Source organism: Ursus maritimus, unplaced genomic scaffold (assembly GCF_017311325.1).
Source record: "Ursus maritimus isolate PB19 unplaced genomic scaffold, ASM1731132v1 scaffold_12, whole genome shotgun sequence".
NCBI lineage: Eukaryota > Metazoa > Chordata > Mammalia > Carnivora > Ursidae > Ursus > Ursus maritimus.
In genome coordinates, this window is record NW_024423564.1 from 21,590,386 (window position 1) to 21,615,335 (window position 24,950).

The 24,950-nt window shown below is 35.3% G+C and overlaps 1 protein-coding gene across 1 annotated transcript in view; it reads right to left on the minus strand.

The window, feature by feature from the left end:
• The window catches only part of AGL (amylo-alpha-1, 6-glucosidase, 4-alpha-glucanotransferase), a 78,612-nt gene that overhangs the window by 18,413 nt on the left and 35,249 nt on the right, over nt 1-24,950 (minus strand). Inside the window, 13 exon segments of the mRNA XM_040626729.1 lie at nt 4,796-4,907; nt 6,105-6,330; nt 9,454-9,556; nt 13,646-13,821; nt 14,888-15,021; nt 15,274-15,410; nt 18,820-18,950; nt 20,688-20,822; nt 20,933-21,045; nt 21,135-21,259; nt 24,143-24,293; nt 24,390-24,545; nt 24,663-24,764. Of these exon segments, the coding sequence (XP_040482663.1) occupies nt 4,796-4,907; nt 6,105-6,330; nt 9,454-9,556; nt 13,646-13,821; nt 14,888-15,021; nt 15,274-15,410; nt 18,820-18,950; nt 20,688-20,822; nt 20,933-21,045; nt 21,135-21,259; nt 24,143-24,293; nt 24,390-24,545; nt 24,663-24,764 (1,801 nt within the window).

The following is a 24,950-nucleotide window of genomic DNA, read 5'->3' on the forward strand; positions in this document are numbered from 1 at the left end:
TTAGTAGGGAAAAATGGTGACCCACTTTAATACTAATTTGTTTGAGTACTGGTAAGACTGAATGCTTCTGTCATGTTTATTAATGGACTATGTATGGATGTCCTTAGGCAAACTACTTTTACCTCCTCTCCCTATTTCCTGGGCTGTGAGCTAGGGATAGAAGGACTAGTCTCCGGCAAAACGGTTGCAAAGTCATACAGAAAGGCAAGGAGGTTTTTAATTTATCTGATATTAAATATATGAGAATAATTGGATAATCAATGTTTAGTGGTTTTCCTCTCAGAGATTTAGTGGAAAGCAAAAGAAACACACACAAAAAGGTACATAGGTTAAAATAACTATAAAAGGATAGGTTGCTTCAAATGCACAAAAATAGTATGAAGAAATTCTACTATTGTAGCTCCTGATGAAATGGCAAAGTATCCCAGGCTACTGGTTCTCTCCCCAAAATCAACCCTGGAGAAACTACAGAAGTAAATGTGAGGTATTGATTTGAAGAATTCACATAATTTTGGGGAGAAACTGATGAAAACAAGTGGAATTTGACCAGTCACTCTTGGGTTCTCATTCTACCTAGGCTTTTAAGGTTGTTGTATTATAAGCTAAGGAGATTGCCTCTTTTCAGCGCTGTATGGAGTTACTGAAAATCAAGGGAACATGAGCTTATTGAGAAAAAGAAAACATTAGATACCAGAAGAGTCTGCATACTATAAAAAAGAAGCTGAACAACATATTCCACATGAAGCAGAATTATTGGAACAGAGGGACCAATAATATAAAATAAGCAAAGTAAATATCCTCAAGACATAATAATATTCTTGAAGACATTATTAATACGAAACAGGAACAAAAAGTCATTAAAAATGACCAAGTGGAGACGTTAGGTCTAAAATTTTTAGTAGCTGAAATAAAACAATGACGGGACTAAATAGAAGATGGATATAGCTGAAGAATGAATTAGTGAGATGGAAGATCAGATGGAAAATCTTCCAGAGGCAGCAGGAATGGATAAGAAAACAATAGATAAAAGACAAGAAAAGAGCTCAAAGCTGTGTGGGCAGAAATAAACAAGAAGATATCCAGATAATAGTACTCCCAGAAGGCAGAAAGAGAAGAGGAAATATCTGAAGAAATAAAATGATAAATATTCCAGAATTAAGGTCTCATAGACTGTAATGGTCTCACAGACCACTGAAAGGGCTCATAGAATGCCAAATGAAATAGATAAGTTAGAATAAAATCCTGAACGAAGACAAAGAGATGGCTCTAAAAGCTTCAAGAAAGAGTAGATCACCACTAACGGAACAAGATGTAGGTCAACAGAACTTCAATAGAAATACTGGAAGCAGGGGCGCCTGGGTGGCACAGCGGTTAAGCATCTGCCTTCAGCTCAGGGCGTGATCCTGGCGTTAAGGGACTGAGCCCCACATCAGGCTCTTCCGCTAGGAGCCTGCTTCTTCCTCTCCCACTCCCCCTGCTTGTGTTCCCTCTCTCGCTGGCTGTCTCTATCTCTGTCAAATAAATAAATAAAATCTTAAAAAAAAAAAAAAGAATCTTTAAAAAAAGAAAAAGAAAAAAAAGAAATACTGGAAGCAAGAAGGCAATGGAATAATATTTTTTAAAATATTGAAGGAAAAGACCTTGAACTAGAATTTTATGTGCAGTATGTCATTTAAATGTGAGAACATAATAGAAAAATTTCCAGTCATACAAGGCCTCAGAAGGTCTGACACATAAATTCCAACATTAAAAACATTCTTGCAGATAGTGCTCACATCACAACAATAAAAACAACCATAGCAACTTAGAGATCACATGCTTTTTTTACTGGGCACTGTTCTGAGAGGTTTCATAAGTAACAAATGAGATTAATTCATTGAATTAACTGAAATAAATATTGGAGGATGTTGTAAGAGATATGGAAAGAAAAGGTGATTAAAGTACACATGAAAGTTTATTGCTGCCTAAAATAAGCAATAACCAAAGAAAAGAGAAAAAGTAGAGTCAAGACAATTCATTAAAATAGGGATGGAGCACATGCTAAATTACTTGCTTTGTTAGGGATCAGTTGGGAATTTAATAAAGACACTAACAGAGATAATAAGTTAATATAGATATAGGTCTTAAGAACAAGAACCATAAGGACAAGATGAATGGATTAAAATGGATGAATTGTTTCTTTTTTATTTGTAAAAGGCAAGCCTACAAAGTTAATAAAAGTAAATGTGAGACATTATCTTTGTGACATGAGGGTGGGGTAGGATTTCTGAAATAAACTATGGTGAAGGACATCACAGATACAGTTAATTTGGCTTTTAGTGGGAATATAGACTGGTGTAATCATTATGGAAAGAAATTTGGTAGTATTTAATCAAAGAGCATAAGAGTATAAAATATATATAGCTCTGATACAGTAATACTAAGTGAAATAAGCCAAACACAAAGGACAAATACTGTATGATTCATGTATATGAGGTACGTAGAATAAATGTATAGAGGTAGAAAATAGAATAGTGGTTACTAGGGGCTGGGGAGGAGAGAATGGGAGTTATTGTTTACTGGGTACAGAATTTCAGTGTGGGATGATGAAAAATTCTGGAGATGGACAGCAATGATGGTTACATAGCAATGTACTTAAAGCCCATGCATACTTAAAATGGTTAAAATATTTTATGGTAAAATACAAAAAACTTCAATAGTAAAAAAAAAAACCCAATAATCCAATTAGAAAATGGGCAGAAGACAAAGACATTTCATCAAAAAGAGATCAGATGACGAATAAGCACACGAAGAGATGTTTAATATCATTAGTCATTAGGGAAATGCAAATTAAAACCACAATGTGTAGTGGTATGCCCAACCACCAGAACAGCTTTTAAAAAATGATTAACTTCAAATGCTGCTGCAGATGTGGAGAAAATGGATCTCTCCAGTTTGCTGGTGGGAATGTAAAATGGTACAACCGCTCTGGAAAATAGTTCGGCAGTTTCTTATAAAACAAAATTCATACTTACCATATGACCCAATCACATTGTTGGACATTTGTCCCAGAGAAATAAAAATTTATGTTCACACAAACACCTGTATATAAATGTTTACATTAGCTTTACTTATATTAACCAAAAAATGGAAAAAACCAAAACATCCTTCAACAGATGAATGTTACATCCATGAAAGAGAATACCACTGAGCAATACAAGGGAATAAACTATTGATAAATGCAACAGCTTGGATGGATCTCAAAGGGAATTATGCTTAGTGAAAGAATCAATCTCAAAAGATTACATACTATATGATTCCATTTATATATATATTCTTAAAATGATAAAACTATAGAGATGCAGAAGAGAGTAGTAGTTGCTGGAGACCAGGGATTGTTGGTGTGACTCTAAAGGCGTAGCACAAGGAAGACCTATGTGGTGATGGAACAGTTCAGTATCTTGATTATGGTAGTGTTTACATGAAGTATACATGCGGCAAAATTACACAGAACCACACACACACATGCTCACACACAAATGAGTTAATGTAAAGATAGTTAAAACTGAATATGGTCTATAGTCAACAGTATTAAACTAATGTCAGTTTCTTGATTTTGATATTGTACTACAGTAAGATATAGATACAGTAAGGTAAGATATCCTCACTGGGGAAGCTGGATGAAAGCTTCAGGATACTCTTATTTATCATTTTTGCAATTTTTTTTTTTTTTAAGTAGGCTCCACACCCAGCCTGGAGCCCAAACTCACAACCCTGAGATCAAGACCTGAGCTGAGATCAAGAGTCAGGCACTTAACTGACTGAGCCACCCAGGTGCCCCATTTTTACTACTTTCTATCAGTCTCCAATTCTTTCAACATTAAGAAGTTAAAAAAATCTACATGCACATAGAGCAGTATATGTTTTACAGAACATAAATACACAGAAATGTGTATGTACTGTATGCCATGCATATGTCTTTGCATTACTTCCTGTATGTGAAGTCTAAAGAGTAATAAATTATCATTAGCCTCGCACTGGCTGGTGATGATAGTATGCTATAAAAATAGGTATATGATGAACTTCTAAGAGGTTAAAAAAGTATATCTATTTTAACTCTGTAGATGAAACTTTTTTTTTTTTTTTAAGATTTTATTTATTTATTTGACAGAGAGAGAGACAGCCAACGAGAGAGGGAACACAAGCAGGGGGAGTGGGAGAGGAAGAAACAGGCTCCCAGCAGAGCAGGGAGCCTGATGCAGGGCTCGATCCCAGAACCCTGGGATCACGCCCTGCGCCGAAGGCAGACGCTTAATGACTGAGCCACCCAGGCGCCCCTAGATGAAACTTTTTACAAAAAGAATTTTATAAGAGCCCAAGTTATAGAGACAGATTGTAGATGACATCCTAGCTATGCCACTCAGCTCTGTGACTCTAGGCAAGCTACTCTGTAGTCATCTCATCAGTACAAATGGGAACAATACAACTCATCTGCAATGTTCTTGGGAGTGCAAATGGCAATAACATAGGTAAAGTAGTTAGCATAATGCCTAGCACATAGTAAGCACTTATTTGTTATTAAAATTATAAATGTAACCACCAAACTTACCTTTCAAATTGGCTGACAAAATATATAAAATTTTATCTTTCCTCTAGAAACTCAAACTAAACCAGTGAGATCAGGAACGGTGTTAATCTTTCTCACTGTACATATTCTAAAGTTTTACACACAAATAAAATATTTGTCAAATACATGAACAATTACAGGGTTTAATTCCACCTCATCAGTAAATCTTTACTATGTAAAGTTATGTACCTTCATCCTTCATGTTTCGATCTATCTGTGGACCAGCATTCCTTTCTCGGAATTGTATGCCCTGCATGTGTCTTTGCATTACTTCCTGTATTACTTCAAACAATGGTTGATCCTGTTTGAGACATAATGGATATTATTTCTGTTAGAAATTACATTTTTCTTACCTTCTCTCAAATACCACAACTGAGATTTTGTGAAACATATATTGTCCTTTGGGGAAGAAATGGGGATCAGGGGTGGGACTGGGGAAAGAAGGATCTCCTATATACCGAATCATACAGTCAGCCTCTGGCATGTGAATATTTAACATATTGTAGTTTCAACTATTCATGTCTGTGACATGAAATAGTTTGTAATTTTGCTGACACATGAAAATGATTCTTGTGAATTTGTATAATTTCTATTAGAGTGAATTGTGCAGCTAATAAATGTACCTATCTTATAGAGAGAGCTAAACTTTAAATTGGCATTGCTGTTCTTACTCATCCACATATATAGTAATGGGAATAAACTACATACTAAAGTGATACTTTAGGTAAAAACTTTTTTTGAAAAATGTTCTTTGAATATTTCATGATGAAAACATCATGGGGACACAGATCTCTGCTAACTCTAAGGTGGTTTAGAAGTCCTCCACAGTCACATACCAAACAAACTATAATACAAAGGTAGATCAGAAGTGGCAAAATACAGTGTCATTGTACATTATTGACTGGGAAGAAAACCACTCAAAAAGTTTATTTATTCTGCGCTGTTAAGATAAACTCTGGACTCCCTAGATCAGGCTCTCCACAAGCTGGTTCACCCTTTCCCACCTACTCTTACTATCCTGCAGGTACCCTCCACAAAAAGCCAAACTAGACTAAGCAGTATGTCCTAAACTGTGCTTCAATCCACCCTGCACTTTATATTTCCTTTCATCTCCGAGGCCTTCCCACAACTTCCCTCATCTCTGCTGAAATCCTACTCACCTTTAAGGTTCAGTTTAGGTGAAGTTTTAACTACTTTATGAAGTCGTCCTTGAGAACCACCTACTAGATTATCTCCCTTCCTTTTATGCACAGCATTTCCCATACACCTCCTTTTACAATGGCCATATTATGTACACATCATCTCTTCTATCATGTTGCAAGTTCTTTAAGCAAGAAGCAAGTCTTATCTCTGCAATTGCTCATAGAACTAGCAGGTGCTAAACATACACCAATACTTGAAGAATTTTTCAGATTTGGATTCTTCATTACATACATTTTTATATTAGAAGCTAAAAGTTATTTTTCACGAAAAAAAATTGTTGGAAGAGAATTTTTACCAGTGTGCCGGCAGACAAAGGAACAGAATCATCTGTAGGATACATTCTGGAAACTGGGCACTTGAGAATGTCTAGGCCATTTGGAACCATTTTACAGTAATCCTGAATACACTGTAGCCACCACCACACAGCATCCCGGCAATTGTATCTGGCATAAGTTCCTTCACCCAGGAGATTAGGAATGAGACCGTGTCTCAGGGTACCAGCAAATGCTAAAATAATATTCCTAAAACAACAGAATTAAGTGGATCATTTGACATGAAAACAATCACTTAAAAGATTTAAGTCCCTTTTTGTGACTATTATTCCAGAAGCATTTTCTCTCTTGTCCCTGTTTCTTTGAATTTTCATGTAGAAAGTGGTCATAATATGAGCGATTAAGCACTGAATTAAAAGCTCGAAACCTTGATCCTAGCCCTGGCTTATTCTCTACAATCTGTGTGGCCGACCCTCTCTGGGATAGTTTTTTTATCTGTGGATTTAGGTATTGGACTGGGTGGCTTTTAGAGTCCCTTATAGCTCTAGATTCTACTTTTGAAATCTGTGGTATTTCAAAATCTAAGTAAATACGACATGAATTTTATTATTTTAAACACCAAAGCAAGTACATAAGAAAGTAAATGGGTAAAAGCTGACCTTGAAAATCATGATTTATTTTCAAAAACTGGTAGAGAATACTTAATCTTTAAAGTATTATTATACTATCATATACCAAATGACAACTTTGTAAGATGGAATGGCATTTCTAAAAGGGGCATGAAACTAAGAAATAAGAAGACTGGGGTTTAAAACCTAGCATTGCCATCTGTATGACCTAGGAAAAGTCATTTAAAATGTCTAGGCCTCAGTGCTTTTCGGGTAAACCATTTAGAAATTTAATTAATTTTGTGTCTCAGTTTAATGCCTATCTCTTAAATAATAGTGCAATAAAAGCCTTTCTTGTATTCTGCAGTACAAATTTAGTATGGATAGTGACACTTCCAATTAACAAAAGGTCAGAATAAGCAATTGTAACCATCCAGAAGAATGTCATAAACTTGAAAGTTGAATAAAAAGACCTCTGTCCAAAATGGCTTTCCTACATGCCTCAACCCACTTTTTCGCTGGCTGTGGCCAGATTACTAGATTCTAAGGCAAGAAGGTGAATGGAATGTATGTTAAGTGCATGGAACAGGTGTATTTTCCCCACACTCTTTCCCTCTCTGCAAGCTGACTGGAGAGCAGTACTCAGAGGCCTTAGGAGATAGATGGTCGATTCTCAAGATGAAGGAGCCTATATCCCTGAATCACTATGTGGAAAGCTGCCTCATGAACACCCATTTTGAAATAAATTCATTTGTGAAAAACCATTAACATGTAAGAATTTATAATTTATAGCAGCTAGCACTACCTTAACAAATACATTATCCTCTCAGAATCATCTAAATCAGGGTGGGTAAACTTTTTCTGCAAAGGCCCAGATAGTAAATATTTTAGGCTTTGTTGGCCATATATATTATTCGTCTTTTTTAAATGACTCTTTAAAATGCAAAAACCATTCTTTGCTCCCAGGTCATACAAAACAGGTGATAGGCCATATTTCTCTGACCCCTGATAGTCATATGTAAAATTAAGAAGGAGAAATTGTTGGTAATATATACAAATGATAATTGGGAGCCCAGATAACAATGAAAATAATAATAATGATTTAAAAAACTGACATTTATGTAATGCTTAGTATGTGACAGACACTGTTCTAGACACTATAACTGTATTAGTTCATTTAATCCTCACTAGGGATGCCTGGATGACTCAGTTGGTGGAGCATGCCACTCTTGATCTCAGAGTTGTAGGTTTGAGCCCCACGTTGGGTGAAGAGATTACTTAAAAAAATAAAATCTTTTTTTTTTTTTAAGATTTTATTTATTTATTTGAGAGAGTGAGAGCACATACACACACGTGTGAGTGAGCATGAACACGGGGAGGGGCAGAGGGACAAGAAAACTCCCCACTGAGCATGAAGCCCAACACAGGGCTTGATCGAAGGACCCTGAGATCATGACCTGAGACGAAGTCAGACGCTTAATGGACTGAGCCACCCAGGCAGCCCCAAAAAATAAAATCTTAAAAAGAAATCCTTAGAAAAACCCTGTAAGGTAAGTACTATTACCATTTTACAGAGGACAAAGAGGATAAATAATGTACCGTTAGTAGTTTGGAACCAGGATTAGAACCTGGAAGTCGGGCCCAAACCCAAGTTCTTAACCACTACACTGCACTGAATCCTGATGTTCCATTTCCTACTTCTTAATCATAGTCACTTAGGAGCATTTAAGGAAGAAGCAAACAGCCTCCCAAATTTCTACAGCCCCACAATGGGCTCGTAAGTGAATAATAAAAGGTCTTATCATATTAGGTTAGCAGGGAAGAATGTAATACATTTCAGATCCCCACTTAGAAATCTTCAATTTAAAAAATAAATTTTCAATTTTAAAAAGACCAAAACCAGAACTTTTGTCATTTGAAGAGGCAAACTTCAGTTTTTTCAAATGACATCAAAACAAAGTATCACATAAATGCTTTTTCTGCTGGAAGTTTTAACTTGTAGAGCAATGCTGTCAAACGTTAGCCTTGGGCTGCTGAAGACCACCTGGAGCCCTTGTGAAAACACAGATTTCCATCTGCTACTCTACCCTCTCCATACCCATTCAGAGGTCTAGCATAAGGACCAAGAATTTGCGTTTCTAGCAAGTTCTCAGGTGATGGTGATACCGCACATCTGTAGTACTGATTTGTGCTGATTTGAGTGGCACTGCTATACAGCTTCTCTTTTCTATCTTTGACAGTTTCATTCATATTATTGTGACATAAGGAAACCTTATTTTAAGACTAAAAGACACAACTGGAGGTTACAAGGCCTGACAACACATAGAGGAAAACCTCATCCTATAATTCTTTCTACAGGACTCAGTCTTCATTATTAGAAGGAAAAAAATGATAGAAAACAAATTTTACCTAAAAGTTCATCTGAGTTCTTATACTTAATTCAGGGATAGAAATTATACTCTTCAGTGTGTGATGTTAGTAAAATAGTTACAAATTTTTAATTTTTACTGAGATCAATTAACAAACACTAAAGAGAATCTGACCCATAACATGAAGGACTAGAACTTAACTTCAAAGATCTTCACTCCTTTGAAATTCTATGATCTATTCTATTAAATGAACATGTAAAAAAAAAAAAAAACACACACTTAAGGAAAACATACCTCCCAAATGTTACAAATAGACGGTAAGAAGGAAAGTTTGAAGAGCATGTGTAAAACATTTAGACATAAACTTGCACTGCAACTTTTTAGAGATCTCCTACCTGGCCTCTAAGTAGCGTCCAGTAATCAGCAGTAGACCTCTCAGTGCAATAAAAGTATCCCTTCCCCAGCAGCGAAAAATACCAGAAGAAAAATGAGGTAAGCCTAACAGAAAACACAACAAAATAATATGTTAATCTTAATAACACACACAAGCCTATGAACTCCATTACCATAGGCCAGTCCCTCTAAGCCAGGTGGACAAGAATGAGGGAGTCTGCAAACCCTCTAAAATTATCTGTAAAATGTATGACTATACCTACGTCAACATTTCTATGATGAGGTTCCAGATTCTTTTTTTTAATCTTTTTAAGATTTTATTTATTTATTTTTGAGAGAGAGAGAGAGAAAGCATGAGCAGGGGCAGGAGGGAGGGAGAAGCAGACCCCCTGCTGAGCAGGGAGCCAGAGGCGGGGCTTGATCCCAGGACCCCAGGATCACGACCTGAACTGAAGGCAGACACTTAACCAACTGAGTCACCCAGGCGCCCAGTGGCCCCATATTCTTATTCTTTTTTTTTCTTTTTATTCTTATTACATTCTTTTTTTTTTTTTTTTTAAAGATTTTATTTATTCATTTGACAGAGATAGAGACAGCCAGCGAGAGAGGGAACCCAAGCAGGGGGAGTGGGAGAGGAAGAAGCAGGCTCCCGGCAGAGGAGCCTGACGTGGGGCTCGATCCCAGGACTCCGGGATCATGCCCTGAGCCGAAGGCAGACGCCCAACGACTGAGCCACCCAGGCGCCCCTATTCTTATTACATTCTTAAGGGAATCTCAATTACCTTACAATCTTAAGGGCATCTCAAAGAGATTAAGAATCAGGGCTAGAGAGGGATGCTTATCTGAATTGATTAGAATGTGAATCTTTAAACACAGATAAACTTTCTTTTGATAAATTAAAGGTTGAAATCAGAGATCTAATATTTAACATATAAACACTTAATATAATATTAATGTTATATGTATTTTTAGTAAGAGAAGTGAGAAAGTTTACTAAAGCATTAAAGTACACTCTCCAGATATGAGAGTAGAAGAGCTCAAGAGAGAAAGAGCTGTGCCATATAATACTAATGATATATTTGAAAAGATTCTACTTGCAATTAGAGGCAACAAATTAAATATGAAATGATTATTTTAATGATACATAACTGAACATGTTTATTAATCTATCAGTCTAGAGTTTAACTTTAATACCAACTTTCCCATGAATTCAAAACAACTTAAAAGTGTTATACGGGTGCCTGGTTGGTTCAGTCAGTTAAGTGCTTGCCTTTGGCTCAGGTCATAATCTTGGGGTCCTGGGATTGGGCCCCACATCAGGCTCCCTGCTCAGCGGGGCGTCTGTTTCTCCCTTGCTCTCTACCTCTGCTCATGCTTTCTCTCTCTCTCTCTCAAAAATAAATAAATAAAATCTTAAAAAGATACTTGTGCACGTGCGCTTTCTCCCTTTCTCTCAAATAAATTAAAAAAAAGGGTTACAGTTTGTTGGTCAGTTTTTACAAAAGAAAATAAGGATTTTGGGTGCCAAATAACTTGAACGTTCTAGGTAACTGTAGCTTTTATGCACGAGATAAAATAGGGTGATTGATGGATAAAATCTAAAATTTTACTTCTAGGCTGAGTTTGGTTTCTTATAAAACATGTCAAGAAAAATTGTTACCTTATTTGTCCTAAAAACAATAATCAGTAGGAAAGTAAAGGAAATTAGCATTCTACTCAAAAAAGAAATATGCTAAAGCAAAAATACAACACATATTTCAGGAAGGGAAAACTAAGGACTTAAATAAAATGTACTCAGTATTCACTCATAACTATCTTCTAAGCATTTAACACTATCTGACATTATCTTGTTTGCTTGTTTTCTGGTTTGTTGAATGAATAACTGTCTTCTCTGTCGTACAAAATTGACAGTTACAGAAACCTTATCTGGCTTGTTTACCAAGCTATATCTATCACTGACAATTGTAACTGGTATATAATATATAAAAATTTACTGAATGAGTGAAATAAAAGGCTAATTATAAAAGGTAAATTGAGAAGCAAAAGAATTAGACAAAGATAAAAGAAATTTTTGGCCATTTAAGTTTCTGCTTCTTAGGTCTTTACCTTTTTTGGGGTAGAAATTATTTTCTAAGAAGTATCAGAACTAAAGGTGACATTAGACACTTCTTTTCTACATTGTCTCCAAAATAATGGTATAAAATTTCCCTAAATGCTTTGTGTATTATTTACACATGGTTGATTATTGATACATGGTTTACATATGGTTGATGATTATAACTTTGATGACAGTGAGGACAGCAGTTAACATATATAGTACTCTATGCCATACAGACTTCCTGGTACTTTAACCCATTTAACACCTTGTATAAAATATGAGTATAGATAGGTTTAAGGGCGATTTTGAGTTGGTATGTCCTAAAGTACAGTCAATTTGTCTTTGTTAAGAAGTCAAAACTATAAAATCTCTAGCACTGAAATGTAGTAATGTTTGCATTAACTTTTGACCTCTAAGAGTATATGACTTATAGATCACATATTTTGTGAGAGATTTCTACTGTCATTTATTATACAAGTTTACAATTATAATTTTTTTTGTGCTACTATCACCAAAGACCTTGGTATTCATTTTAAAATGAACCCCCAAAAATCTGTCTGCAAATATAAGTACAGATCTATACTTTGTTAGTATGAAGTGTACAGAACAGTCCCTTGGGATACTGGAAGAAAATATCAAAACTTCTATTTATATTTATCAATTTATCTTTTTAGTTTCTATTTTTGTTTTATACTGTACCTGATTATAAGTATATTGAGATCACAACTTCTATCAATATATCATTTATGATATCAGTATATCAGTATGTTTATTTTGGGAGTGCTTAACGATAGCAGTGACTAATCAAGAACGTTGAGATCACTATTTTGTGTAAGCAGTAGGCTTTAAAACCAAATTCTGCATATCAGTTTTTTTTCCACAATGACCCAGTTCAGTTTCATGAGCATCTGCATAGATTCACAGAGGAAATATAAGTACCAGGAGAAGATGAAATAGTTGAATGAAAATCTACAACACGATTATGTAATTAAAGCATATAATCATTCTAAATGAAAGTTAAATTCTTTTTTAGTTGTCAGGTCTTACTAAGTCTTTTTTCTTGGTCTGGGTAGATGCAAATTTAAGGATAAACAGAGGAAATCACATAAATACTATTACTTTCATCCTGCAATTTGGTAATTTTCAGTTTAGTTTGGAAAGTTCTAAATTCAGTGGCCTTAAATATTAAGCACTTTCTATAAATAGCTTGAAGTACATTAAAAAGAAAATAAAAGCCTGTTCTTAGATTTGTTACTTGATTCAGGTTTTAATACTACTTGCAGGAAAGGATGCCAAAAAATATAGTTGAAAGCATTTGAATGCAATTAGACACATAATAAAAAATTATTTAACATTCGTTTTGTGTTTTGTGACTTATAGAGGATCTTTCCATCATCTCTTGGTAATTTACAAGATTGAGTTAATTTTTTAAATTGGAAAAAAAGCATAATATAAAAGGGTAGTAAAACAAATCTGATAAAAAATACAAAATGTCAAGAGTTGGAAAAAAACAGAAACATGCAGAAGAAAAGGATTAATCATATGATAATTGTCTTTCTCTGCTTGACTCACAAGGAATAGCATGGAGGGCATCAGAAGATGGAAAGGAAAAATGAAGGGGGGGAAATCAGAGGGGGAGACGAACCATGAGAGACTATGGACTCCAGGAAACAAACTGAAGGTTTCAGAGGGGAGGGAGGTGGGGAGGATGGGTTAGCCCGGTGATGGGTATTAAGGAGGGCATGTATTGCAATGAACACTGGATGTTAAATGCAAATAATGAATCATGGAACTCTACACCAAAGATTAATGAAGTACTGTATTGTGACTAACACAACATAATAAAAGAAAAGAAAGAAAAGGATTAACCAGTCACAATGAAAAACACACATAAAATAAATGCCTGTTGCACAGTATTAATTAAATAGTAAGTACAAATATTAGTTCTACAAGTGAATATGAAATTTTACCAAGCAGTCACATAAAACCTTGGATAACATCATCAGTCTTTTTTTAAAAATAGTGATTTCCCAGGAACTTTTCCTCCTTGAATAATATTGACTGACACATTCTTTAACCTGTATGTAATTTCTTACCTGCAGCTAGAGATACACAACATTGCTCTTTTTCTTTTGTGATCTCATTTAGCCTGTATGGTACATCCATAAGTGAAGGTGAAAGAAGTGGCAGAGAAGGGCACTTTCCTACTCCACACATTTGCACTGATCCCAGTGAAAGGTGTTTCACAAAGGTAGAGCCATTCTGAACAAAGCTGTAACAAAGTGATCATGTTTAAAATATTATTCGTAGAAATACAAAAATGTTTATTATTTATTTATTTACTTAAAAAGTTTTATTGTGGTAAGAACGCTTAACTTGAAATCTACTCTCTCAATAGATTTTTAAGTGTACCTGCAATAATACCGTTATTTACAGGCACAATGTTACACAGCAGATCTCTAGAACTTACTCACTTTGCATACCCATTGTTTCAAAAATTTTTACCAGTATCATTTTAACTGGTTTCTTTCCTTCAACTAGTCTCTCTACCAGATGTGTAACAATGGTAATACTGGCTGAAAACATTTTCAATTTGGTTAGATTTCAGAACTGTTTTCATTTCACCCAATATTATGGCTGGTTTTAAGTCCAAGGCCTCTTGTGCAACAAATGGAAGGGCTGAATTTTTTTTTTTTAAGATTTCATTTATTTATTTGAGAGACAGAACATGAGCCAGGTGAGGGGCAGAGGGAGAAGCAGACTCCCTGCTCAACAGGGAGCTCGATGCGGGGCTCCATCCTGGGACTCTGGGATCATGACCTGAGCCAAAGGCAGACGCTTAACTGACTGAGCCACACAGGTGCCCCTGAAGTTTTGCTCTTTCTGAAATTATTCTCAGATCAATTTGGTGGCTCTTCAGTGGTACATTTTGATCTGTAATTTCATTTTAGGGAAATTCATCACTGAAGGCAAATTTCATTCATAATAATAGAATAATTTTTCTCTTAATGAATGAAAAATTAGAAAAAGAACTGTGTATGCATATTCTAAAAATTATATGATAACAAGTCAAGGAGTAAATAGAAGCAAAAAATATGAAACAATTAAATTTTCCCATGAACGTGTGTTTTTAGCTTTACTGAACAGATTTTAACATCTGTTTGTTTTTGTATGCTCCAGATCAAAGGATGCAAATACATTTACTATCCACTTACAAACTTTTTCAACTCTATGAATCTATGACAATTCCTTAGTTTTGGTCTTTCAAGAGTATATAAACTGACTGTATATGGTTTCTACACAAACATGTCTATTTACTCAAGCTTTGTTGGATATACCTTGACATCTGCTTCCATGCTGTATCCAGAAGAGTGGTGTATGCACCAATTAATATAGCATCGAAGTAACATGGGATAAGATAACGTGGGATCTGCTTCAGGTAGAAGAACATAGCCTGCAACCATTTACCAACCTGTTATAAAAATAATTTTAAAAGTTAATTTGGTGTGTTTACAGGCTAGGTGCATTTTAAGAGGTAAATCCAAACATGCAGCTCTACTATCTAGTAATCTATCAACCAGATTTCCATTTATTAGAATGGGAAGACGATGAAGAAGGGAGGAACATATTTCAGGTTAGAAAACTAAGTTAATTTTATATATACCATAGTAATATAGTTTTTATTGTTTCCGTGTTTTGTGAACTAGAATAAAGTCTTACTTACTTCAGCAATAGTTCCTGATCGTGAAATAAGTCGGTTACTGACATAGTCAATCATCCAATCTCCAGATCTCAAATTATCACAAAAGGGATGCCCCAAGTCATTCTTTGGTCTTATTTCTGCCAAGACGGACATTAATCCTGAAAATTCATAGAAATATCATGCTGTTATTGGCAGAGGCAATTTGTTCTCATAGCCTGGGCTACTGCTGTCTCTAATGATATGGGGTGAACACATATAGAGGTAGACATAAGGGCTGCAAAGACCACAGTGGTACTTCCCGTAGTTGGAGATATGTGTGGCAACACTGGCTTGACATGAGATACAAAGACATATTGAAGAAGACTACTGTCGCTGGAGCTATACAGAGCTTTCCAAGATTCCTAACTTTTTTTTTTTTTAAAGGTTTTATTTATTCATTTGACAGAGAGAGACAGCCAGCGAGAGAGGGAACACAAGCAGGGGGAGTGGGAGAGAAAGAAGCAGGCTCCCAGCGGAAGAGCCTGACGTGGGGCTCGATCCCAGAACTCCAGGATCACGCCCTGAGCCAAAGGCAGACTTTTAATGACTGAGCCACCCAGGCGCCCCCCAAGATTCCTAACTTTTGAGACTCGTCTTGTTCTTCTGAACTTTAATATTAAAATATTCAAAGGCAACTAACTGGCATAGTTTTCCTGCCCTAAGACACTGGGGGGGGGGAAATTGATAAGTCTGTGTCTTCTCATGCTGAAAAATGGTGGAATCATTAATATTCAAGCAATCACAGGACTGGTTTCAAAGACAGCAAGAGCATCTCTGGTGATAATAATAATAAAGCCTGCTTTGGAAAGGACCTTTGAAATGTAACAAGAGGGAGTTGGAACTAAACGAGTTAACACGGTGAGGTATATGAGCATATCCTTAAGCAATACTCAAACAGAAACATTAGCATTTCCATGCATACACAGTGGTTTCTGTGATTTCAATGACAGAACAATAGTACTTCTTCCATTACCCCATAATGTAATAATTTCCACCTTAAAAATATTATATTAATAGCCTCAACAAGTTCATTTTGACTAAATTTATTTATATATTTAGGATTTAATTTTACTTTGTATATAGCATGTCTTGAAAAATAAAAAAATAAATATATAAATTTAAGATGTAGTTCTTTCTCTTAAGGGGCTTATGACCTTCTTTGGGAAACAAAGCTTAAAACATAAACAAAACTAGAAAATAAGACAGTATAAAATATAGATCCACTTTTGCTCTAGCATTTCGGGGAAGGCAAATATTGCTCAGTAAACTAAGATTCATTTGTTGAATAATGGTGACATGATGAAGCAGCATTTTAGAAAAAGAGATCTGATCAGTGGAATGGAATGTTCCGTGAAAGAGGTAACAAGAAATTGGAAAACTGGTTACTTGGTTTTGCAGACAGACTTAGTCTCTGAATATGGTGTTAACTATGAAAATAAAAGGATTTGGTATACCATAGTGAACACAGAAAAAACCAGTCACAATTACTGATTGAATACAGAAGATAAAAGGGACAGATCCAAAAACAGATTCCTGGATTCCAACATGACTGAATATGTATTATTATAAGAAGTAGGGAAGAAGAGAAGGGGGATTTTTTTTTAGGGGAGAGAAAGTCAATGAAGTTAAGTCTGACTTAATTGGATATTGCTATTCAGAACCTCCTAGAAATATCCAGTGGAATGCTGGAAATACTAAACTGTCAGAGAAGAAAGGGACTGATATAAAGCAAAAAGTAAATCAGGAGAAGGTAAATCAGGAGAGAGTAAAGAGCTAGACTTAATTTTAAGAAAGACGAAGACCAGAAAAAGTTCAGAAAAGTGTGGTCTTTTCAGTTAGCAGAAGGAATTCAACAGCTCAGGGTGAAAATGGAGTAAACAGCTGTCTATGACTGGTAACATATACGTTTCTCTATTTCTCACAGCACAAAACATTTTGTGTTGAAAATCAGACTGTTTTAGGGGCGCCTGGGTGTCACAGCGGTTAAGCATCTGCCTTCGGCTCAGGGCGTGATCCCGGCGTTATGGAATCGAGCCCCACATCAGGCTCTTCCGCTATGAGCCTGCTTCTTCCTCTCCCACTCCCCCTGCTTGTGTTCCCTCTCTCGCTGGCTGTCTCTATCTCTGTCAAATAAATAAATAAATAAAATCTTTAAAAAAAAAAAATGAAAATCAGACTGTTTTAGAAAAAAAATGTCAAAAGTACAAAAGTCTAGAAGAAACTTATTGAGAGCTTCTTATGTGCTTGGTTTTGTAGAAAATATAAAAGCTAAAAAACAAGAATGCAAAAAAGGCAAACGTTCTTCTTTCTCAAGGTACAATCTACTTAGTGAGTTTTAAAGCTAACAATCACCAAGTACTAACTGTGAACTAAGCGTTGTCTAAGTGCTTTACATGTATCAAGTCATTTAATCCTTGTGGTAGGTACTATTATTGTTTCCATGTTATGGATGAGAAAACTGAGCCATGGAGAGTTTACTCCAAGGTTATAAAGCTAGTGAGTGTAACCGAGGGAATCTAGAGCCCATTCTTAGCCACAACAATAAATATTCACAAAACACTGTACTAATTACTAAAATAAAGCAATATCTTCCAAGTAAGGCAGTATAGCAAGTAAGAGGTATAGTAAATTAATGCAATGGGTATCAAGGAGACTAAGATATTACCGTGAAAAATAATAGTTAAGGAGTGCTTTGTGCAAGATGTAAGAATCGAACTCATCCTTAAAGATGGGTCAGATGGACAAAGAAAATAAAGAGTTGCGTAAAAGCCATGATATGTGGAATACTACATGAACTAGGAATACATATGTGATAAACCAAATTTCTTAGATAAAAATCCAAGAAAATATTCCCAACCAGATGCGTTAAACTGATAATTAAATATTTAGATCCTATGTCCTGCCTTACAACTACTCTAACTACATAATGTTTTATTATAAGTTCTCTTTTTGGATAAAACAAATATGCAATGAAACAAAGTTTCTAATTAGATGAAAAAGGAAGATGAATGTATTATATTTACAACCTAGTCCCATTTGGGGCCCAAATAAGTTTTCTCACTTAGTTTTCAAAAAAGCCTATGAATCAGACAATATTATTCACATTTTATAAAGGCAGAAATTGGGGCACAGAGAAGTTAAGTTACTGGCTGAAGGTCAATGAATGAGTAGGTGACAAGGCCACAGTTTGAACCCAAGCAGTTGAATTCTGAGCCCATACTTTAATTCTATAAAGAAGACACCGTATGGGGGTGCCTGGGTGGCTCAGTCGTTAAGCATCTGCCTTCGGCTCAGGGCGTGATCCCAGGGTCCTGGGATCAAGCCCCACATCGGGCTCCCTGCTCCACTGGGGGCCTGCTTCTTCCTCTCCCACTCCCCCTGCTTGTGTTCCCTCTCTCGGTGACTGTCTCTCTCTCTCTCTGTCAAATAAATAAATAAATAAATCTTAAAGAAAAAAAAAAGACACCATATGACCCTAAAAAAACCCAAAAAAAGTCCAAAAGCTTAACTATCCTTGTATTTGCATACCTTGAAGACCCGCATATTTAAGAGATGACCAGTTTGGTATGTCATAACAGCCTCCACCGTCTTCTTGTTCTTCTGCTTCACATCGGTAAAGTACCTGATTCAGTTCAGCCAAAGTTAATTTTGAGGCAATGCTAAGAAGTGGAAAATAAAGAGAACTGGTTAAATACAGTAAAATTGCACCCACTGTCAATAAAGAAGAAAATCTGAATCATAACCATAAAATGCCTTAACAATGTATGTTTTAGTAACTCAGCATTATAATATACATGTAATATACATTATAAACAATATATATTATAAGCAATAATTAAAGAATAAAACATGCTAAAAATTCAGTTAGAAGTAATACTTCTTTCAAGATAAGAAAATAATCAATTGCCAAATTTTATTACTTACAAGTATGCTGGAAAAATCTTTTGGTTGCTACAACCTTTTTCTCACAAATTTGCTTTTTTAATATCTTTAGATGGACTTGGTTTTTTTCTCTTCTTTATATTCTCCTAAGTAGGACATCAATTACTTTTTATGATAATTATTTTAAAATCAAAATACTTGTCAAGGACCAGTAAAGGGATAATCAAAAGTCACAGTTAACCATCTTAGAAATCATGTACTATTTCTCTCCTTTTCCTTCTCTCCTCTCCTAAGGTGGCACTACCCTTTAGCTGGGTTATTCAAGAAACCAAGATTTTCTTATAGATGCTTCTTGATAATACTCAGAAGGAGGTGTCTATCATGGCCTTGGTTTCCCCTTTGTCCAGGCAGCAGTGAGATTCTAACTGACCACACTTGAATACAACGAAAACCCTACTTTTTTATAATTCTAGCTGTTCGGGTCATTTCATTCTACAGAACTGAATACATATCCTCTTGAATTTTATGTGAACACATCCTCTTGAATGTACTTCCTTCTTTCTCTTTTAGTTCTGTCTCAACTGAGAAAACTAGAGTTGGCTGCGCTTTGTTCCCTGTTTCTGCCACACTCTGTCCTCATAGCTGGGACTGACTCTTCCTTCATCTGCAGTTTGTGAGTCAAGTTTGATCAAATCAATCAGCAGTCTCAGTACCAACTCCATTCTAGGCAAATATTTTTTGACATGTAGCCAGTGAACTTGCATACGAATTACCTGGAGAGCTTATTAAGATGCAGATTTCTTGGCCTTACCCCAAGATAATCTGAGTAGGTTTGAGGATGAATATGCATTTTATAAGCATTTCACAAAAACATAAAACTGCTTCATCAGATATTTTTAGAATGTAAATACTTTTCTAATAGCTTGAGTTAAGAGTTAATATCCTTAATGATAGAAGCTCTTACAAAAACAAAAAATTGAACACAATCGAAAAATGGGTTAGTACATAAAATGATATTTCACTGAATAAATACATAGCCAACGAACAACAACAAAAAATTTAGCTTAGGGGCACCTGGCTGGCTCAGTGCGATGAACATGTGACTCTTGACCTTAGGGTCATGAGTTTGGGCCCCACTTTGGATGTGGAGCCTACTTTAAAGAAATAAATAAAATACTTAAAAATGATGTGGAAGGAATATGGTGTATGCGATTTAGCCTCATATAGTTCAGAAAAATTGTGTGCATGTGTGCATGTACAGAGATGTGTGTGTGTTTGCTTGTATCTATAGCTAGAGTGCATGAGTATGAGAGAGTGCACATGCAAGCACACATACAAATGATAAAGCAATAGGACAAAATGTTAGCAACAGATGATGCTGATACAACTACTGGTCCTTGGACCACCATCTGAGTAGCAAGGATATAGAGGATCCTTAAAACCGCTTAAATCAGGCTTGTGGTAACTTATCAGTTATTAAAGTGGCAAATCTCCATAAACTAAGGCATACTTACAAAGCAAAAGGAATTTTTAATATAGGATCTGAATTGTCAACAGTAAGGCTCCCAGATTTAAAATGAGGACTGAACTGTATCAGATGACTTCGAAGAATTCCAACAGCGACTTGCGCATGTGGATCAAGACTAACTCTGAAAACGTTAATTAAAAAATGGTTACTTTTTAGGAATGATTTATTTAAAATTAACAAAATATGTAATCTATTTTATAAGCAAAGTCAACAGTTTGAACTCCAACATACCTGAATATAATAACACTTCCTGGAGATAAGTTTTCAAATTCTATTTCTTGAATATATTCATTGGGTCCTTTTGTGGCAACTCCAGCTTGTTTAACAATTTTACTTTCACTAAGCTTGAAAAAAATTATATAAAACCATTCAATCAATAATTCTAATGTCCTCAAGATATTAAACACAGTAGTAAGATGAGAGTCCCAAATACCTGAATATGTTCTCTAATTTCTACTGTGATATTTGGCATTCCATTGATCGAATTCTCATCCTTCTGATAAGGTTTTGTATTTCTCTCAATAGTTCTAGCTTCAAGAACTACTTCTTCAATTTTGCCTAGGAATACATAAAAATATTAACAAAATTTCATATTAAACCATCTGAAATTAGGAATTGCTAATTCAACTTAATTAATTAAACTTAAAGTTGAATATGAAATATCAGTCTGAGAACAGATGATTCTACCGGATGCGTTTTTCACACAATGCTTTTGTTTTTAAAATCATAAACTAACAGGGGGCGCCTGGGTGGCGCAATCGTTAAGCGTCTGCCTTCAGCTCAGGGCATGATCCCAGCATTCTGGGATCGAGCCCCACATCAGGCTCCTTTGCTGGGAGCCTGCCTCTTCCTCTCCCACTCCCCCTGCTTGTGTTCCCTCTCTCGCTGACTGTCTCTCTCTCTGTCAAATAAATACATAAAATCTTTAAAAAAAAATCATAAATTAACAAAAATCTATTTGAAAAAAGATCAAGTAATAATGGCTTAGCTCTTAGGAACAATATATAACCTTCCTAATTTTGAGCAAAGGGAAAATAAATCCCTTGAAAGACTTATTTTAAAAAATGAAAAATTTCAGAAATACAAAAAGTAGGGAAAAATTTTAAAAAGCCAGATCCTACTTCCTAGCTGAAAAAAACATTACAAATGTGTACACTTTCTTCCCCCCCTCAGAGGTAACCATTACCTGCACTTTGGTGTTCATAGATCCTGTGCATTTTTACTACATATGTCTGTTTCCCAAAACAACATATATTATTTTCCATATTTCCAAGTTTTATCAAAGTGGATTCAAATTATATATATATATATATTTCTGCAACTTGCATTCTATTAAACAACACTGTATTTTTTAGATTTGTTCACATTGCTACACAAGCTGCAGCTTATTAGCTTCAAATGCCAAATAGTATTCCACTGTGTGAAAATACCAAATATATTCTTGTGCCTGTCTTCTAATGGAACATATGAGAGTTTCTCAGAGATAAACCTAGGAGCAGAATTGCTGAGTCAAAGGATATATAAAACTTGAATTTTATTATTTAAGTAATTTAAGCCATTAATCTGACAATAAGTAACTGTACCTTTTGATCCAGAAATTCTACTTCTCGAAATAATTACTAAGAAATTGTCCAAGAGAAAAGAATTATTCCTAGTGTATATTCACTGTTTAAACATACTGAAGAATATTAAAGATGGAATACTAACATAATAAAATATGAAATATTTAATATAATGAAAATCACAATTTTGTGACAAAATGGAAATGTTTTTGATCAGTGACCAAAACAAAACCTGAGATAATATTGTTCACACTGATTGCAACCATGTGAAACTGTGTATGTACATTAGCAACAATCAGACAAGATTACTGACTATACACTAGCAAGCAGTTAAAAATAACTGATGAGCTTTTAACCTTAAAACTATTCAAGTTGATAATCTTTAAAAATTGGAGTTATACATATTTAACCTACTGAGCCATCCAAGTGCCCCTTGGAGTTATACATATTTAATAACAAGCAACCAATATAGAATATGATGATGTTTATGGGAATCTTCATCCTCTCAATTAATTGCCAGACTTGGACAGTTGCTATATGCACAGGAGAATGTTTTGCTATAATACATAAAACAGTAAGAAAGGAAATAAAATATACACATCTAGAAAAAAACTCTAGCAATAATAAGGATATGATTTATGGACGTGTATTTATTTATTTATTTATTTATTTATTTATTTTAAAGATTTTATTTATTTGAGAGAGAGACAGAGATAATGAGAAAGAGCAGAGAGAGAGCACGAGTGAGGAGGAGAGGGAGAAGCAGGTTCCCCACTGACCAGGGAGCCTGATGTGGGGCTCAATCCCAGGACCATGGGAAATTAACTTTTTTTTTAAAGATTTTATTTATTTATTTGAGAGAGACAGAGATAGCAACAGAGAGCACAAGCAGAAGGAGAGGAAGGAGCAGACTCCCGCTGAGCAGGGAGTCCGATGTGGGGCTCAATCCCAGGACCCTGGGATCATGACCTGAGCCGAAGACAGACGCTTAACCAACTGAGCCACTCAGGCGCCTCATGGGAAATTAATTTGAGGTAAATTATATTTTACTACATGGACAATATCTGTAATGGAAATATTCTCAAATATTAACATTTTTTGAGTTGTGAAGTAACTTTATTTTCCTCTTAATTCATTCCCTATTTCCTAATTTGTATAAAACAAACATGTATTCCTTTTATACCCAGGAAATATATATGTATATTCATGTGTTTATATATATGTATACACATGTATATTTGTAGTGTGTCTAAGTATGTATTTGTGTATGGGCATGTACATACATACACACATATATAAACCAAAGTGGAAAACAGTTTAATATTTAAGGCTTTTCATAATCCATCCTCAATTACCTTCCTAGCCCTCTGTCACTCCACTATTTCAACCAAATAGATATTTTCCCTGGTCCCCAAATAGTCTTACTAACACCAATTAATAAATTAATAATGAATTCTTTTTATACATCTTTCAGGAACTAAAGTTCCACCTCCCTTGAGAAGCCTTTTCTAAGTACTCAGTAATTTCTCTCTTCTGTGAATATATAGCAATTACAGTCTCTCCGTATCTCTTCTTTGACAATTATAAAAACTTCCTGGGGTGCCTGGGGGGCTTGGCTGGTTGAGTGTCTGCCTTCAGCTCAGGTCGTGATCCCAGTCTTAATTTCTTTCTTTCTTCTTTTTCTTTCTTTCTTTAAAGTAAGCTTTACACCCAACATGGGGCTTGAACTCATGACCCCGTGATCAAGAGTCGCATGCTCTACCAACCGAGTCAGCCAGGTGCCCCAAGTTATGAAAAATTTCAAGTTCTTTTTTTCAACTACAGCCACACTTGCACTGTGTTATAATATAATCACAATAACATTTTTAGGTTGCATTACCAGGGATGCACATTTGAGGTACTTCCTTGCTGTAAAATGAAGTCTTAGGATTCCTGAAAGCAGTTCTAGACACAGACACAACAGACTGATGAATACTGGGTGAATGTCTTGTTACTGCCACTATGTCCTCATCAACCTGATCCACATAGACCTGAGACACAGAAAGAGAAAACACATTAGTGCTCAAACTGGAAAGACTTACTCTGAAATTGAAACTTAAGAAACTTACAAAAATTTAGTTTCTTGCCTGAATGAAACCCTGAGCCCCAAGTTCTTGATGAAGTTTATTGATAGCACATCTGGCTGCAATAATTCCACTTTGGAAATTAACTTCACCTGTATCTGATGGAGATGCTCCAGGATTCCACTTAGTATAAAACCGTTCTTCAGAAACCACTGAAATCTGAACAAAGCTAAAACTTAGCCATGTATACATTTTAATTATAATAAGAACGTTTAGTAAAAATGCTCAAAGTTGTTGGCTATGTGGATTTAAAAAAAAAACAACACAAAGACATACCTGATGAGGCACTAATTCATCATAGCCTTTAGTACTTCCACTAGCACAACATGCCATAGAAACAATTGTGGTACTTGGGAGAGCATCGTATTCTGACCTATGCTAGAAAACAATAAAAAACCCCAAGGTTTATTTTCTTTCAAACGTAAAGTGCCATCCTATAGCATAATGAAGTAAAAGGATAGTTACATAGTTATAAACTACAAGACATTAATTGGCTTTACTTTATTATTTTTTAACATTAATTTGCTTCAGAACTAACAAAACATTCAAAAACTATGTACCACA